Source organism: Nestor notabilis, unplaced genomic scaffold (genome assembly GCF_000696875.1).
Source record: "Nestor notabilis isolate BGI_N333 unplaced genomic scaffold, ASM69687v1 scaffold8780, whole genome shotgun sequence".
Classification (NCBI taxonomy): Eukaryota; Metazoa; Chordata; class Aves; order Psittaciformes; family Psittacidae; genus Nestor; species Nestor notabilis.
This window is the reverse complement of record NW_009911538.1, coordinates 101939-120525: the sequence shown is the minus strand read 5'-3', so window position 1 is coordinate 120525 and position 18587 is coordinate 101939. Positions and strand designations below refer to the sequence as shown.

The 18587-nt window shown below is 37.4% G+C and overlaps 1 protein-coding gene across 1 annotated transcript; it reads left to right on the top strand.

Annotated features, from left to right (window-relative positions):
- Positions 1-1772: 1772 nt before the first annotated feature.
- CD47 (CD47 molecule) lies at positions 1773-18326 on the top strand. The gene is made up of 10 exons (XM_010015308.1): positions 1773-2115; positions 3364-3411; positions 5639-5728; positions 8020-8121; positions 8518-8610; positions 9173-9268; positions 11036-11128; positions 12605-12636; positions 14983-15007; positions 18057-18326. The coding sequence occupies exons 1-10, from the start codon at positions 1878-1880 to the stop codon at positions 18113-18115; spliced, it is 876 nt and encodes a 291-aa protein (XP_010013610.1). The 5' UTR covers positions 1773-1877; the 3' UTR covers positions 18116-18326.
- The last annotated feature ends 261 nt before the right edge of the window (positions 18327-18587 follow it).

Sequence of the window (18587 nt, the reverse complement as noted above, 5' to 3'; positions counted from 1 at the left end):
AAGCAGATATGATTTCCCCCCATCCCCAAGGACCATCGAAGCACTACAGCTTTTAATTTTGCGCATACGGTTTTTATTAGGGCATAATTTGAGGTTTGGCTACAGTTTCCCTTTGTTCTGCTTTCATTACTTTTATATTTTCAAGGTACAGTTAAAACAATACAACACAATGAGGAAACCAGAGAATAATTCCTTTTTCATTGTAAAAGTGCTGTCATGCATAATATACCTAGAGGCAGTTTATTATAAGCTTTTGATATTCAGTAGTAATCCAGTGACCCGTGTGAGAATATTAAAGCAATGTTTAAAGATCAGTGCTTTTAAAATCTGATCTGAGACTCTTTGGCTACTGCAAACAGTGACACAACTTGTACTGGTTTTATTTTTTTTTCCCCTTTCCCATAATTGCATTTAGTCAAAAAATACCTGCCACGCTTCTGAGCTGGTTTATACCTGTGAGTACAAGTAGTTCCTCTAAAGTCACTGGAGATACTCCAGTTTGTAAGTCTGTATTAGGGATTGTGGTTTTGTTTTACAGTACATATCTTTTCCCACCTAAGTGGATATAGTCAGGTGTTTTGAATGCTTAATGCCAACGTGACTTTGGGGACCGATGACTGTTAGGACAGCTATTAAACTAAGTTATGATTTCACACAAGTGAGGAAAAATATGGAAAAGATTCCAAGATGTCATATTTTGCAGTTAAGCTAGTTTAATTAATCTCTCTCTTCTGGTTCCTGGTGCAATTTAAATACCGTTGTTATCATTTTTGGTATTCTCAAGAAGAGATGAAAGGATCTTCATTTCCAGTAAAATCTTGGCATACGATGAGATCTTTCTTGAGCAGTGGTCAGGCAGTACTGCTGGTTTAGAACTGTGCTGCAGTGTGGGAAAGAAAGGGTAAAAACCAGCACTGATAAATTAGTTGTGGTGATTTTTCATTACCTGCATTTGAATGGTGTTATTAGTATTGCTTACAGTGATGTATAATAAAGGTCGCTTATTGTTACAAATTCTCCATTTTCAATTCTATTGTCTATGTGCTCAAATACTAAGTAAGTGATGATCTTATTTAATATATGGTATTGTGTGTGCACCTCCTCCATCAGAAAGGAAAAGAGAGAATTTGCAAGGAATGATCTAAACCTATGGGCATTTGGCTCCACCTTCAGAGATAAGAAGGAACAAATGACAAACCTCTGTTGACTGAGCTGCCCTGCCAGCCTTCTCTCAGAAGTGTATAAGTAGAATTTTTTCCTTGAAGAACTGTAAAAGATGCTTGTGTGGAGCTGATGCCTGGACCTCCATTTTTAGATACCCCTGAGATCAGCAAAGATTTGAACATCAATGGGACAACCTGTGGTTAACGTTATGTGTATGCTTTGCAGAAACCAGGCCTTAATGCAGTATTTCTGCCTATGGCATTCTAGGGAAAGTGTCCGAGTAAGTGGCAACCCAAAGTTTTATTATTATTTTCTTTCTTTTTAAAAATTTATGGTAGTCTATGGTATCTATACATTAAATAGATGTGAGAATGGCTAAGTCTGTGTAGGGAGGCTGTGGCAAAATTAGAGTAATTATATAATTAATAATAACGCGTTTTTTCTTCCTTCTGTTACTTCCTTAAACATGGCTCTCTCTGTGTGGTTTTATTGGAGAGGTTGTTTTGTTTTCCCAAGTCATGTGTTGCAATTATTTTTTCTTTCTTCTATTGTATATTAAGAAATAATTCTGAATGTGTCAATTTTCATGTTTCTTTTTAGGTTCTGCCCAGTTGATACTTAGTGGGACAGATGTTGTTGAAAGAACTGACTGTAATAAAACTGTCATTTTACCTTGCTATGTGACTAATCTGAAGGAGAACAATGCAAATGTCATGTTTGTGACGTGGAAAAAACAAAGAAAAATAATTTTTTCTTTTGATGGAAAAAAACAGGAGGTTTTCAGAGATCCAGAGTTTCAATCAGCCGACTTACTATCTCGGGCAGATTTACCCAAAGGTGTTGCCTCTCTAGTGCTTAATGGTGCAGAAGCAGCTGTTGGAAATTACAGCTGTGAAGTACTAGAACTGAGCAGAGAAGGAGAAACAAGAATTGAACTTAGAAACCACTCAGGTGAGTTGCCTGCTATTGTTTTAGAACCTGTTGGTACAGAAAATAAGCAAAATCTTACAGGAAAGAGAAAAATGATGAATATGTCAATGTATTACTTGAAATAGAAAATAGAAAAAAAGTACCACCCAAGCCTTCTAACTTGAACGCTAACATGAGTTATTTTGTGTTAGGATATAGAGGAGTGCTTCTGTGGGGAAAGATCTGAACACATTTTTCCATTCTGTAATAACACGTAAAGATCATTTACATACTGAAACGTATTCTTAATATAACACTGGCGTGAATATGACCATCACAGTGGCTGCAGAGGTCTTTTCTTTGAAGAATTGCTTCTTGGAATCTTCAGTGATGCTGGAAAAAATACAAGCAGAACTGATAGGAATTCTGTGTAAGAACTCTAAAACTTGATCTGAAGACAGGCAGTTTTCTAGTGAGGTTGCTACTACTAGATGGTAACTTGTTATGGTTGTCTAGCATTAAATGTCGTCTTCAGAAGGCGATGTGTAAAGTAATGGTGACTAAGTGATACATTTCTCATTCAGTGAGCAGTTTTACCTTGTCAGACACAGCCCATGTGCTCTGGCTCCCCAGCTATTGAATAATGGGATCTGCTGTGCATGTTCAGTCTGCCTAGTGTTCTGCAGAAGTGACAGTTTCACTCAACATGGATCTGTGGTGTTTATCTGTTCTGCACAGGAGCCTTGCCTCTTGATTCTGGAAAGCTGCTCAGAAGCACTGAATGCATAGCACATGGATTCTTACACGAGCACTGTAGAATTGTCCTAGGATGTTCTTGCTATTAGTTTTTGCTTTTGTTATAATATTTTTGAAGCTCAAAGAGATGTTACTTCTGTCCTGCTGCAGACATCTGTGTAATTCACAGTTGAGTCTTAACCATGTATGCTGCAAAACAAACGTGATCCTGAGATGGTTTGGGAGGAGCACAGACCCTGAAAGAGTGAGGATGCTACAAAATCATTCAGTTCTTAGAACACTGTGAAACAGGGGAAGAGGTATAGGCAGTTTCCTCCCTTCTCTTAAAGTTCTTCATTACTCAACCGTATTGGACTGGTTTTGCCATTCAGTTTTAAGCTCTAGAAGAGGAAACAGTACTTGAGGATGTAGTAGGATCAGGTTCCATTTGCAAGCTTTATTGTTTTATTTTTACTTTGTGTTTAGAATTTTGAAAGCTGTATAAAGACTACAAAGCAGGAAACTCATGTATTTTTTTCTAATTTCGTTTTCTAGTTGTCAGTTGCGGCGAGGAAAATACCCCAACATCAAAGGAGATATGTGGTTGGTGAATTTAATAGTTGCAGGGTCACATTAAGCTTGAAAGTGTATGTTAGGAAATGTAAAACTTAATCTGATGTTTGAAGGTTTAGCTGGAAGTAAAACAGTCGCTTGTTCTCTCTTTAAATTCTTCTGCATAATTTTTTGGGTTTTGTTCTCATTGCTCTAGAGAGACTCTTGAGCTGATAAGCTAAGAGACTAACGTGTAGCAAGTGAGTTTTGAAAAAGTTTAGTGAGGAATGGAAATCCTGTACCAGTCTTCCCTCTGTCATTCCTGAGCACCAAATTCATGCTGCCACTACTATCTTCCAGTCGCTTTTTTCACAAAGATGGTCTTTCAAGAGCCAACCATTCTCCATCTCACTTTACAGAATTCCTGGCTTCACCTAGGTAGTGGATAGCAGAGTGAGGAACATGACCTGTGCCAGTGCCCTTGTCTTTGGAAACGCTCTTTCCTGATCAGTTATCTTCGCTGGAGAATGACAATAAAATTTCCTTTTTTTTCTTGTGTTTTCCTCATTTTCTCTTCCCTGTTTTTTTTCTTTTCCTCTTTCCCCCCTTCTCTTCCTCTTTTCCTTCTTCTACCTTCTCCTGCTTTTTTCTTTATGTCTGGAAGTCTATCTTGATAGTTTGGAACTGACTTCATTGTATTGGCTCTCAAAGTAATACTTTTCCTAGGAGTTTACTGCTGTAAAACACCAGAGTAAGGGAAATGTATTGCCAGAAATGTGTGTTCAGCTGTTTCTCTTATTTGCGTGTTGCATGTACCCAGCAGCATTGCAAGCATTCCCATACCATAACTGCTTTTAGACTCTGAGACTGGGCCATATGTGGTTCCATATTGCATGCTGAAGTCCTAGCACATACCAGGCTTCACAGCTTCTTGCTATTTGTAATACCTGGTACTGTCATCTGGAAATGCTACAGAGGACGTGAAGCTGCTTAAGTTTCTGCTTGCAGATACTTTCTAACTCATTAGTAATTCTCAATGGCATCAAACAACACTGCTGGGATTTGCCTGTAAGATTTGGCTTGTATACAGAATGGCAACTGTGCATTGAAGTTAGAAGCAAAAGGGCTTCCTTTAAACAATGCATTCAATTAGGCTTGTTTTGGCAATAAGGAAGTTGGCAGATATTCCTCCATTTATCTGCCTTTAGTATATTTTGTGATTGCCTTGTATGTATGTTGTAACCACAGTATCTTCTGTGACCCCTTGCGGGAGGAGGAGAGGGAGAAGATGGGGAATTTGTGAATTCAAAACTGTCTTAAGGGTATTTACTTGGCATTGAAAGTTGTGAGGTGTTGCTACTGAATTCCATGTTTCTGGAACTGCATATAGAGCTTTTAAATATGGAGAGTAAGTGCAGGGTTTATGCATCTTCATGATGAATAGAAATTTCTAGAAGCAAATGTTCAGGCAGAGGAACAGTGGCAGGTATAATGTAAAAAATGAAGACTTTGGATTCCACTGAGTGAGTCTAAATGAAGTTATGAGCAGAGATGCAAGAATCAGGTGCATTTTGTAGTTCAGTGGAGATATTTTATGTTGGAAGGTGGCTTACATGCTCTTACAGCAGGAGTGACTGAACAGCCTAAGGCATCCAAGATGCAGGGGGAAAAAGGCTAAATGGATGATGGTGGGAAGACCTAAAATCACACATCTAGAAATGTGTGATTTCTAAAACGAACGAAGCAATGTTTCTTTCTCATTAAGGTTAGCTCCTGTATTCCTTATCGCACATCTGGATTTCCTCAGGCATTACAGCAGTTGGGGATAGAATAGAATAGCTGGGGAAGCATCAATATCTTTTTTTTTTCATTCAGTATCAATTTTCATATCTTCCCTGCTTAGCCTAAATATACTGTTTTTCTGATCTACTGTGTTGTTTGTAGTACCACAATCTAACTAGCTTGTATTGCTAGACAATAGCATAAACATAATCTTCTGCTCTAGAGGAGGTTAAGTCCTCCAGTCTGGAAAGTGTTAGGGTAGCTAGAAGTACTGGAAAAAAGTAAATAAGAAGAATAAATAGATTATCTCACAAGATCAGAATGAAAAATACTTAGGTAGAATTCGTAGCTTGCTTAGCCTATTTTAACTCTAATTGCTAACTATTACGTACAGTATTGAGCAATGTGGAGCATAGCTGAAGAGGAGCAATAAATGTAAAGCTAATAACCTCAGTTCTTGTTTTCTTCCTACCATTTTTCTTTGCTTGTTCTCTAGGATCATGGTTTCTTCTAATGGAAAGGGCTATCATCATAGCATTACTGTTCTTAGTTATTACTTTGTGTGTGGCTCAGTCAAGTGTTATTGGTAAGTACTGACTCTTTAATTCTTTGCAATTAATGATTTGTCCTAAAGATTTATCTTAAAATCGCATGTATACCTACAGCCATCTGTGTAAGATGAAAGATGGTGCTTACATCTAAAAGATGTGTGGTAGAATTGATTCAGATGATACACAGAAAGGTGGTATGTCTGCTTTGTCAAGTATATTGGCATTTGGTTTGCTCTAGAATCCTCTCCTGATCATCCATGCTGTTACTTACAGTCATTTTTGGGCTTGGTTTTGGCACAAATCGGCTGACACCATGAGAGAGTTAATTTGTATACAGTTCTCAAGATAGATGATTATCAAGATAGATAATAAGCAGTGTTACTTACAAGCTTTCGTGCTGCATAGTCTTTCCATTTCCTTTTCAGTGAGCCTGGCACTCTTTCAGGACACATAGCGTACATTTCTGGCATCAAGCTATGAAAACGCTAGTCTGCCACAGCATATGCAGAGTTTGGGACCTTTGAACTGAGAATATGACTTCTTCAAAAATATGGGTCTTGGTGCTTCAGTGTGCCACAGTCATGCCATTGTGGACACAGGCCCTCTGTTGCAAGGGGTCTAGCCCTAAGCAGTGGGATCTGGACCAGTCTGCTCTGTTTGCTTGGAGGTCAGGGCTTGCTTTCTGGGGTTAAGATTTTTAACAGGTGTATGTCTTCATAGACAAAAATATGACGTGCAGCCTAAAGGGTCTGTGTTTAGAGCTGCTCTGCCATGTGGTGGTGTATCTGCTGCCAGTACTCTTGGAAACTGTGAGCTTTTTTGCATGTGTATAATTTCTGTGGGATATAATTCATAATGTCTACTGTCATTGGTTAGAACAAGGAAGCTTTTTTTCACTGTTGGTTCACCGTAACATTATTGAATCATTAGAAACAGAAACATGTTTCATTTTACAGTCATAAAATCAGTATTAGAGAAGGATGATGTTTTCTTCTTAATACAAAATTGTTCACTAGTCTTTTAGGACTGGCTGAGTTATAATTTAACATGGCCATTAATTATTTTATTTACTGTTTTCGGAGGCAATACACCCATCAGTGTCAGACATCCTTAGATGTGCTTTATACTAGTCCCCAGTATTGTGCAATGTAGAGTGTGCTTTATGTCCTAGTTTTTCAGATGGTTCCCTGTGGTGCAATTTGTTACATCAGTCTCTGATTTTTATTTTTTTTTCAGCCTTTTTCAGTTTGTAGACTTCTAAAAAATAAATAAATTCTGCTGAGAGCTGAGTCCCTGAGAAATGGAAAGAAGTTGCACACAGTGTGATTTATAGTGATCACATACATATTCAGCCATCTGTATATAATTTCCTTTATTCCCTTTTCATGAACATCTGAAAGTGTTGTGTGACTCTTCAAAGGTCCATCCGTGGTCAGAGGTTGAAAACTAATACATATTTTTAAAATGCCACTGCATGTAAGTGGGATGTTAATTCTGGACGTGCTCCATGCTTTTCTTTTTGAAATTGCCTAGAGTATTTGTTTTCTGTTTGTGATTACCAATTTCAACGTGTACCAAGTTGTTGGTATATTAATTTTCAAGCTTTGAGCAAGAGCTGCCTTTTTTGTCTTAATTTTAGCAGTGTATAAGTCAGAAACAAATACGGTTTATTATGATGATGTATTTGTACTGTTCCTTCTTTTCTGAAGACTACTAAAGTGCTGCTGCTTTGAAACCCTCCACTGGAATCAATCATTTCTGAGATGGCTGCTATTTAGCAGTGCAGTTTTACTGAAAATTAGTCTTGTCTACGACACCTGAACATGTAGGTCATCCTATACCTACTCATCTTCAAAGTATTCTGGTGAGATCGGAATCCTGTTCCCTTGGGGACAGAGGTGATACATCTGAGTTCACACAGTGTTACAGGGAAGAGAGTTAAACCTGTAATTTCTAAGTCCCTGTCTGACACTTACCTGCGTAACAAATTCACTGTAATATTATTTGTCAGTAGTGCATCTACCTGAATTAACCTGTGCTATGTCCCAGAGTTACTTTGGTAACTTACCATCTGAATTTTATGGAAAGTTGGAAGAAGAATTTTACTAGAACTCCAGTGTCAGGTTTCATTTATCTGAATAAGCCGTATTAACCGTATCAAACAAAGACAACAAATGAAATACTGGTAATACGTATAGTTCTGATTTTTTTAGGACTTTTTTTTTTTTGTTTAGGATAACAGTCCTAATCATAAAATCTGTGTATTTTAGTGAGAGAATTATCCATGTCTGATTGTTTTCTTCTCTGTCTCTGTTTTGTCTTTAAGTTTTAAAATATGAAACAGTATCTCAGAAGAAGACAGGCATTATTGTTGCAGTTATCATCTTCATAGTTGCTGCTGTTGTAGGCACTGTTCTTTTTGTCCAAGGTAAGTGTATTAAAATTGCCTTCCTAGTTTAAGGGAATAAGAGCACCAGTGCATCTCTTCCATGCAGTAGTATGGAAGTTAGTGCCACTTCTTACTTGCTATCTACTAATTTTAAACTGAAAAAAAATAATAATTATAGAACACAAGAGAACCAGCATTGTGGTTGTCAGGCCCTCAGATAATCATAGGGAGATACAGACACCAAATTTATCTCTATTTTCTGTCCTGCTACTTTGGGTGAATATTAGAGGCTAGGGGGGGGACTCCTTGTGCTTCAGTGAGATTTTCTTTTTCCTGCACCCTGAAAACTCAGTACTGATGATTTACTTTTGTTGCTTTGTGCTTTATTCCAGTCAAATATTTTTGTTTTACTAATTTCCATACAAATGTTTGCAGATGGCTATACTGCACAGAATCAAGCTGGCCTTGGCCTGATTGTAGTCCCTGCTGTGATTTTGGTACCGCTTCAATATGTTATGTTTGGAATTGGTGAGCATTTATTTATTCAGTAGCTCAAAAACATACTGATAATAAAACTGAGTTCCTTCCCCCCACCCCCCCGTCCCCCATGATCTACACGCTACTTTCATTTTTATAAATAGATGCTACAATAGCATCCTGGATTCTTGACCTTCCTACTATCTCAAACCAACATGTTTAACCTGTATTTATTTGGCAAAGATCCTTCAGGGAAGAAGTATAAGTTACCTTCTTGAAAAATGAGATTTGGGGTGGGACATCTGAGCGATTCCTGCTCTTCCTTCCTGGGTCTTGGGACTGGGATGAATAATTAACTTGTTTGTATGCATTTCATTTTTTCTACTTGTGGTTTGTTTATAAATTTATATATACATTAATGTTTATGCGTCTGTGTATACATCCAAGAGCCCCAAGTGACTTGCAGGGACTTGTAAGTTTTGTTATCACACTGGCTGGCTGAGCTTGGAATTCAGGAGAACCTGTTTGCTAGCTTTCTATAGATGACCTACCTTTTGTGTCTGTGTAGTTAAACTTTAAAAATTGAAATTCTGTTTCTCTTTGTCTTTCCCAGTTTTTGATAATCTACCACAAGCAACATTTGCTCTGATAGGCTTGCACATTCTTGGTTATGTAATTGCTGTGGTTGGTTTTGCACTGTGTGTCTCAGGTAAGAAATCTATGTTCTGTAAAAGTGTCTTTTTACTTGTATCTATACCTGATGTTTCTTTATGCGTAACACTAAAATGCTGTGAAAATGGCTTCACTACATTGAGTGTTAGCAAGTAACTTCTGTAAATGTACTTTAGGTTTACTGTGCTCTTTTATCTGGTGAAAGAAGAATAGCCCAAAGGTAGTATCACATGTATCAGTTTCATTAGTAAGACCACATCCATCATGACTGCATTTTATGAGCAGTTGCTTTAAAAAAGAAAAGTTAATTAATTTTGCAACGGTTAGTTCCCTGAAGAGTCACCTGAACCACCATTAAGCTTTATGAGTGTTATTCTTACTGAGGCCTGGGGTACTTAGAAACTAAACTAGTATAACAATTTTCTCATGTTCAATGAACAAATCAGAAATTCCGTGCTAATCTCTGCTTGTATGTGACTGATAACTGAGTTGCTAGGGAACTAATGCCATTGAAACAGCCTGAGGAGGCAAATGCAGAAGCAGTAAACTTGGAAGCATTTTTGGGACTGTTGTAAGACTGTTTGTGGCTGGCATTCTGTTTCGGCACTGAAAACCAGTCACTGTTTTGAAGGAACACCAACTAAACGCCACATACAGTGATACCCCTTATCCCTGCTTCTGACCCTTCCTTTGTCCCCTGCCTGCCTTCCCCTCTGCCCACCAGAAAATCCCACAGCAGAGAAAAGGGTGAATTTAGGACTAGGCATCCTTGGCAGTATATTTAGTAGTAGAATACATACTCATGCTCATTGGAAGCACTTTAAACCCCTGATATTGTTTCATAGAGACATTCTCCATTTTAGCCATTGATTTGGTGGGGTACTTATTAAAAACTTTTTCTCCTTGAAGTGTTTTCTAAAGGTTTGTCTATTCTGGGTGAAATTTCAGTGGGGTTGTGATTTGAATTTTATGCTTATTGTTTAGTATTTACAAAAGTATTTGTAAGGGGCATTCAAGTGTTGTCAAATACAGTAGTTACTAAGCATATGGGAGATTTCTGGTAAAGCCCTAGAGTCATGTAAAATGGGAAATGTTTTTCTTATGCTCTCAAGTGGAAAGTCTTCCTGGTTTTTCAGGGTGACCTTTTCAGAGGTCATACAAGGTAGATGGTACCTGTATTTCTGGAAATTAGGCTCACTGACCCTTATGTGTCAGTAGAAATAGCTCATCTTAGGTTGAGCTCACAGATAGTTGAGATGACTTCAAGCCCCTGGAAACAAGGATCAGAGGATGATGAGTTTCTGTGGAGAACTAGGGTTAGTTTGAATAGCCTGTTACTGTTCTGTGCTATCTGTGTAAACATGGAGCATTCCTGTTACCTGTGGTGGACTTGCCTCAGAACTCATGATCTGGTCCCTTCCCTTTTTTAGTTCTGTTTAATTAGTAACAGTATTGTATTCTGTAATAAAATGTAGTTATACTTCAAAATAATTGGGATTGAAGATGTGACTTTAAATTAAAATTAACACAAGAATGTGTCAATTGCAGTGAGTGGCACTAGAATAGCTAAACTGTAGTAGAAGGGTACATCTTAGCAGGATCAATCAGTGAATGCCTCTGTATTGTTAAAGAATGTGTACAGAAAAAGGAAGATGGGGAAATAGTTCTGGGATAGCTTTGAGAGAGCAATTAATCATGTCTGGTTTTATCAGGTGTATTTATTTTAATATTAGTTATATATGAAAATAAAAGTTTGTGCTTTAATTGTGTCAGATGATAGTTTATTCTACCCTGTTTTTAACAGCCTGTCCTCCATTACACGGGTCTGTTGTGATTGCTGGCTTAGCTATTATGGCCATTGCAAATTTGCTTAGTCTGGCTTACGTGTTTATTATGGGTAAGTAGCACCTAATATTCTGCATATTTTATTTGGTTTTTAGTATTTAAGTATTCAGAAGAGCAATTTTTTCTGTTTTACTTTTCAAGAAGTAGACACAGTTTATTTGAACATAAGGTGCAATTTCACAGTTACATAGTTCAAAAAATTACTGAAAAGTTGCCTGTATATATTGGCTTTGTTTCACAGAGTGTGTGGGGGATCTTGAGTAAAGAAATTTACAGCTTATCATAATAAACTGGTTTGAGATCAACACATACAGGTTTCTTCATCCTTCAGTTTCATCTGAAGGATGGATGTTGCTGTTTAATCTCTGCAGTTACACAGCCGGCTAGCTGAAGCTTAGAAGGGAGAGAGCAAATGGATTTCAAGAGTTCTGTAGAGTGGGTTATGGGGTGGTGCAGACAAAGGCTTATCAAAATGCAAATTTAAAGAAGCAAAATCTGCCTAGTGATTTCCACTGCTTAGGGGCAGGTCAAAATAAGAATGATGTGAATGCACACCTTTCATTTTAGTGAATCCTTTTTTTTTTCTTGCATTTAATTTTAAAAGCCAGGAGCAAAGTATAGCAATACTTTGTTTCAGGAACTGGTCTGTTCACCAGATCACAAAAAGATGAGCAATTTAAAGGTAAAAAAGCCAGTCACGCCTGCTAAGTAAGCAAAAGCCATGGTAGTGCTGTGTGATTGGAGTGGTGGCACACCACAGTGTAATATTATGTGGACTTTACAGCTGGGGTCTGAGAGCAGGGAGACTCTTTGTTTCAAGCTGGGCATTGAAGGCTCTTCAAACAGCTTGTTAGATTGTATACAGAACCGTGTAGTTAAGGTTACATTGCTTCCACACTCCAGCTGATGTGTATGAAGTCAGTCCTGTCTGTAGTCTGCACTGAACTGTGAAGTCTTCCAGGTTTAGTATGTGCACACCATGTGTGGGCATGGTCAGAAATAATAGACAAGGAGGATTTCTATTAAAGAAGAAATTAAGGCAGAGTGCCTCGTATTTGATGTCTGAGAGAGATGAAGATGAGTCAAAAATGTGGCAGACGTGAAGCAAACCTTTTTACAACGATAAAAGTAACTTACTGGCTTCGGGCTACTCATCTATACAACTTTGTGCTAATGTTCTGCATAAATATTGCATTTGTAGTTTGATTATGCTGGCTGAAGAAGTCAAATGTGACTATTGGGGTGGATTCCAGCACACCAAAGTAATCACAGAGAATAGTGTGTAGCATAATTCATTTTTATAGCTGAATGGATGAGTGAGACAATTCACAGGCTGTATGTGATGAGATTATTTAGTTCCTAAACAGAGGAGTGCTTAGAGGCTTTAAGAATTTGCAGATCCTCACATTATGTAGTTTTGAATAACAGGAGCTTCGATTTTTGTATGTTGCTTCTCAATCAGATATCGTTATTTGGTTGATAATGACATTTATTCATTTGCCTGGTCATTTTTTTGTAATTATTTTAGGTTCCAGAATGAAAGATCATCCTCGTCCAGGGGTAAGCTTAAAATTAATAAATTTGGGGTGACTAGATGGCTCAGGGGATTGTAGTGAGATACTGAACCTTTCTTCACTAGTTCGAATTCAGACCAGGTTGGTAGCAAGCAAAAGTTCTGGCTGTGTAACAGATGTCTAATGTGGAGTGAGTTGGTGGTCTTCATTGTCCCTATTGAGTGTGTCTATAGTACTGTAATTGCCACCCTTACCTAACGGCTACTCTGACTGTTGTGCCCAAATTGAGTTTCAGGGGCTATCACGAAAAGGTGGTGGATGTGAAGGGAAGTTTGGTGTTCTTTTACAATGCACTTTCACATGGATTTATAAAGACCTTCTGCTCACCTTAATGAAAATGCTTTTCATTAAGCTGAGTGCAAAATACCATTAAATTTTTTCGTCTGGGTGGCCTATAACAAGGACTTAGGTTTGGTTTTTTGTTTTCCTATGGTCTTTTACACCAGAACACTTTAATATTCTTTAATTCAATATTACTTAATATTGAATTCCCAGCTATATTGATGCTGGTAGTCTTGATCTTTTTGTCTTTACTTATTTTCCTGTAATGCCGCTTAATTTATTAAGCCCATCTGAAAGCAGAATGTCTGTCTTTAGGTAACACAGAACAAATGGAAAAGCACTTTGTTGTTTTGTTTTTTTTTTTTTTTTTTAAAGAAGGCTGTTCAGTCAGGTTTTTTTAATTCTAGAGGGATCATTCCTAAAGCAGTAATTTTCACAGACTTACGCAGTGCTTCCTGGTGATCTGTGGGTGTGAACTGCCCGATTTCTGGAGTTTGCAGAAGCAAGTAAAGAGGCACAACTGCAAAATACCAGTAAAATTTCCTTGTAGCAGGGGAGCATGACAAATACTGTCACTCCATTTCTTGGCTGGCAGCCATCATTTGAGGCACATTTCCAGGTCTCTTCTTCAGTCTATAGCCTGAGACTCAGCTGTTGAAGAAAGATGTTTTCTAACCATGGGGCAGGAGAGCTGCCTGCAGATAGGACAGCAGAGATTTGTTATTTTTTCTCCTTTGCTTTTTCCTCATTATTCTGATTTTAAGGAACAGTATTTCAGATGATTGGTCTCTTACTTGTGAAAGGAATCTAAGAGCACGGAGGGGGAACAAAAAAAGGTTCACAAATTTAATTGTTATAAAAATGAGTCAAGAAGTGTATTACAGATACACTTCTTTCAAAACACAATCTTGCCTTTGTATGACATACTTATGTTTACTTGAGAATGGAAGCAAACAGGGCAAGAGGAGATTTATTTCTCTTTTTAAACTTAATTTTTGGTTATAAATAAGCTTTGAAATAGAAACATCATGGAACTCTGTTCTCTTCATGAGCTCTTCTCTTTACTCTGCAGCAAGGATTTCACAAATAAAGAAATAGCCACAACTTACATAGTAGTGACCACCATGTTACTCTCTGAATTGGAGACAAGAATTAGGTCAAAAGAAATTTTTAAAGCTTAGTGGTAATTGGAAATCTCAGCCACTGAAAATAGCAGTTAGTTGGAGGGTCACATACAGAGGAATTCAGGTGACAATAATTTGTGCCCATGAACTTCTGGAAGTTATGGGGACCTAGTAAAAAAGTGAGGTGTTTTAACATGTGGCTCGTTTCCATCAAGGGCTGTTCAGCATCTATTGCTGTACTTTGAGGCAGCAAATAGGTGTGAAGTTATTTTGAAAACATACTTTGATTCTGTGTAATCTAAAGACTCTGGAAAACTTAACAACACTGAAGTGCTTCATTTTGACACTGGGGCACACTTACGAAACACTGCTTTACATTTTCTTCAGTCTGAGAGGGGAAAAGGTGCCTATTTTGAAATCTGCCATCTTAACGGGTTACTAATGTTTTTTAATCCTTAACATTTATGTAGATTGCATGTGTTGTTCCTGATGGTTGTCTACCAGACTAAACACACAACTGCGGTGTATTTCCTTTTGAGAAATACTTTTGAAACACACTCACTTGATTGCATGGCTACTGTCTTTTTTCAGTCATGCTGCTTTATTACTAACCTTCGATCAAATCACAAAAAAAAATCAGGTGTTAGAGCTTGAAAGTAGTATCTGCATGCGTTTTGCTGCCACCTACAGGTATTTCATCGGAGATAAAATACATTCTGGGGAAAAAAATAACCTGGAGAATGCAGTTACTGGTTAATGTAATGTTTTTCAGAACCCTAGTTGTGAATTTTATTAACGTCCAGCTTTCTTCATTTTCATAGAATCACTACTTACTGTATATGTCAATTAGAGTAATTTAACTGTGGCGAGCCAGAAGTAAACATGAAGGCTTTTTATACATATATATATTTTTAAATGTTTTGCAGAAAGCTGTAGAAGAACCACTAAATGGTAGGTGATATTCAAGGCTTATCTTCTAATTAAGGGATTAATTATGGAAAAAAGTCAAAAAATAATTGTAGCTCTCAATACAACAGCACTGAGATGGCAGATTGGTATGTCAACTACTGTGCTTCTATGTGTCAGTAAGAGTTTAATCTCTTGATAAAATTATGCCTGCAGCTCCAGACTCCCTGTTCTAACGCTACTGTGCTTGTTAGCCAGTGGCATTATTTGACTGCATTAGGCCAAATCTAATACCAGGATATTATGTCCATCCGTTTTGCTTTGCAAAAAGTTCAACTTCTGAGTGGAAAAGAGGCACAGGTCTTGAAAGTTGATGTTAATTCTTCTTCATAAGCATTTATCTTGGTGGAATACTTAGGATCATAGCAAAATCTATCCTTGTCGCTCTGTTCTTTCTGTATTTCTTTGGGTTGGGGAAACTCCAACATGGTGTTGGGAAACTCTGATAGTGCTTAAGATTGGGGAAAATATTGAGAAAGGGCTGACTCTGAATTTTATTTAAATCTTTTTTTTTTTGCTATTCTGTTCACTAATTGGCATGCTGAGTAGTAGCAAGTGCTAACCTGAATTTTATAATTAATCTGAATATTAATTATGAAGCATTTCTTGCTGTTTTGCTCATTACTAATCCATTTGCTTGGCTTTTAAAGATGCAAAAGGAGTGATGTTAGAATGATGGTAAGTCCAAGTATATCTCCAGATACTTGTTTTAATTAACATGTGTTTGGGGATTTTGATGTTTGTACTAATATGATAGAATTTGAAGGACAGGTTTCAGTGCAGGTGCTGTTTCTATTCAGATTATATTTCATTGAGAAAAAAGAATACATATTTTCTGTATCATACATAGGGGAAGAATGTGTATTTCTAAGCAGTGAAGAGGATGAGTCAGAAATATTAAATAGTATGTCTCTGATCAAATGAGGGAATTCAAACAGTTTGTATGCTTCCTTTATGCTTATATAGTTTTTAAGATGGATGGACCGTTTCCTTGGTGGTGGATTGTTGTGTTTGGTTTTTGTTTTGGTGGTGGTCTTTGATGTTAATATAACTAAGCCTTCTCTATGTATTTAATTGGTGATTTCCCATGGAAGTTCACAGGAAAGTAGACTTTCTCTACACACACACACACTTAGATGTTATTTACATTTTCTGGGTTTTGTTAGATTGTTTGTATTGCAGTAGATTTCACTCAGTTTTATTATTTGTTTTAGGGTCAGATAGTAGCGTTTAAAAGCAAACAGAACTGAAACACATCTTAATAAAATTTAAGAACAGCTTAAATAACTTCAACTTCTTTTTGACAAACCTGAATTCTGATCTTCTAATGGTACACTGTGACTTCTGCCCATTGGATATTCTGTATGTTTAAAGATCTACCAAATATTGTAAACAAAGATGTATTTCAGTGTCCTTGCCTACCATAAGATTTCTTCTGATTTGAACTGTCCTTAATGCTGGGATTAGGCCTTTTTGATTTTTATAATGGCCTGTAAGATTGCAACATCTACCACATGTAGACTCCTAATTTATAATGCTCCATGAAATGAGATGGACTGTGTTACCTTGGCCCCAAATTGCTATGTAAATTAGGTAGCCAAGTTTGCAAAGATTCTAGGTTCCTGCAGCTCATATCCATCAAAGAGTAACAGAATTTGCCTGGCCAGATTGCTCTCACTAAAGATCTTAAATTTTAGGTTAGATGCTCAGGTTTAAAAATTAAAAGTTTATTGATCCTTTTCTGTTCAGAATTTGTATTTCCTTTTCATGGGAGTAGGATAAAAGAGCACTTGTTGATGCCGTTGGTACTTAGGTTTCTTCCTGAAAACTAAGCAAGCTTGTCATGAGGTATCACTAGACTCTTGGCATAGTACTCCCGTGTCAAGTTAGGATGTTTTGCTAGTCAGGAGTAAAGTCACTCTAAATCTGTTAATTTACTTGAAATATTTTTGTACCATGCCACTTCTGGAAGGCATGAATTAACAGTGTGACAATAAATGAGGTACTAGTTAGACCTAATTGGGAAAAGGTATATTAGTTGATTTTTAAAAACAGGCTTCCTCACAAATACCATGTGTTTATGTTTTTACATGATTCTTCCAACCATTGGATTATTTTCTAAACCACTAGGAATACAAGCACTTTTGCAGTACAAAGAACAGCTGTATTGGTTTCTCCTAAATGTGTTGATAAAATGTTAGTGTAATGAGGAGTGGAAGGTAGGTCCTGCTTGTTTTTCAAGGCAGTGGCTTGGGATCAGGAAACAAACAGATATTTGCCAGTGTATTGCACTCAAAACTGACCAGAAGGGAGATAAGGATGGGATCCGAACAGTTAGGACATGCTGAAGGACAAGGCAGAGTTTTGCTTGGAGGTCCGATTTTAAAGAAGTTGACTGTTTCTTCTTAGATCTCATTTAGTCCTATAACAACGTACCACCTGTTCTAGTGCTGAGGTGCAGCTTCCACAAGCACAGGAATAACTAATTATCTGTTTCATTTTGACTTTTAGGGTAGGGTTAGAAGTCTGCTTTTTCTATCCTGAAAGATCGCTTCTAAAAATAACAGAAGGTTTTGCAGATCAAAGGCAAGGGCTCTGACTTGCAAGCTGGAGGCAAGAACCTTTTGAGCTCTATCCACTTTCGTAACCTTCCCTTGAAAGTTCACACACACTGAGGGGGCAGATGGGTCAGATGCTGAAGCACACTAACTTACAAAATAGCATGTGAAAGTAAACCAGTGTTAGGAGTAAGGACAGGATGGGTCAGACAGCTAAATCTGGGAGCTGCTACAGCTGATTCCAGTTCAGAGCTCCAGCACAGTGTCTACTTTTCTGTTGTAGAGAGGCTGAAACATCGTTTGCTGTTCGTACCACTCAACGTTAGTGCTGAGTGTGCTTTCAAGGTTCGAACCAACAAGAAGTTATTTTTTAAGCTGTAACTTGGGTAGGCAGCACAAAATGTTGCTGCTCTTCCCAAACACTCTTTTCTTTTTTCTTTCTTTTATTTATTTATTTTTTTTTTTTAAATTCACAGATCTGCAGAGCAATGTGATATGTGAAACGTACACCGTTGTTGATACACCGTGGCCTTGAAGATGCACTACTCAACAAGAAGAAATTCAGGAAACTAGTTGTTTTGCATGTGTGGCAAAAGTGCTTTTGATATAAATGAGGTAATTTTATAGTCACAGCAGCTGTAGCAAGGAATGTGTGTTTGCCCACATGTGATCTTTATTTCTTTTATTATGGTATATGTGGGATGTTTGAGGGTGAGCATATGAAAAGCACTGTTTGCCCACTACAGGGTCTCCCTGCAGTAATCCTTAGTGGTATTATTTTCAAAAACTATCATTAATCACTGCTTTGATAATGGGCCTGCTTGGCCCACAGATTGCAATACCATTTAGACTATTGTTTTCTTTATTTGTGTGCATGGGCAAGGTATGGTCATATGTCTGTGATACAAGCAGGAAGTCAAGACTGTACAAATACATCTTTTCTGACGTTCAGCAAAATTTTTATAAAAAAAAATAAAATGCTTATACACAAAGTTGCATAAGTATGA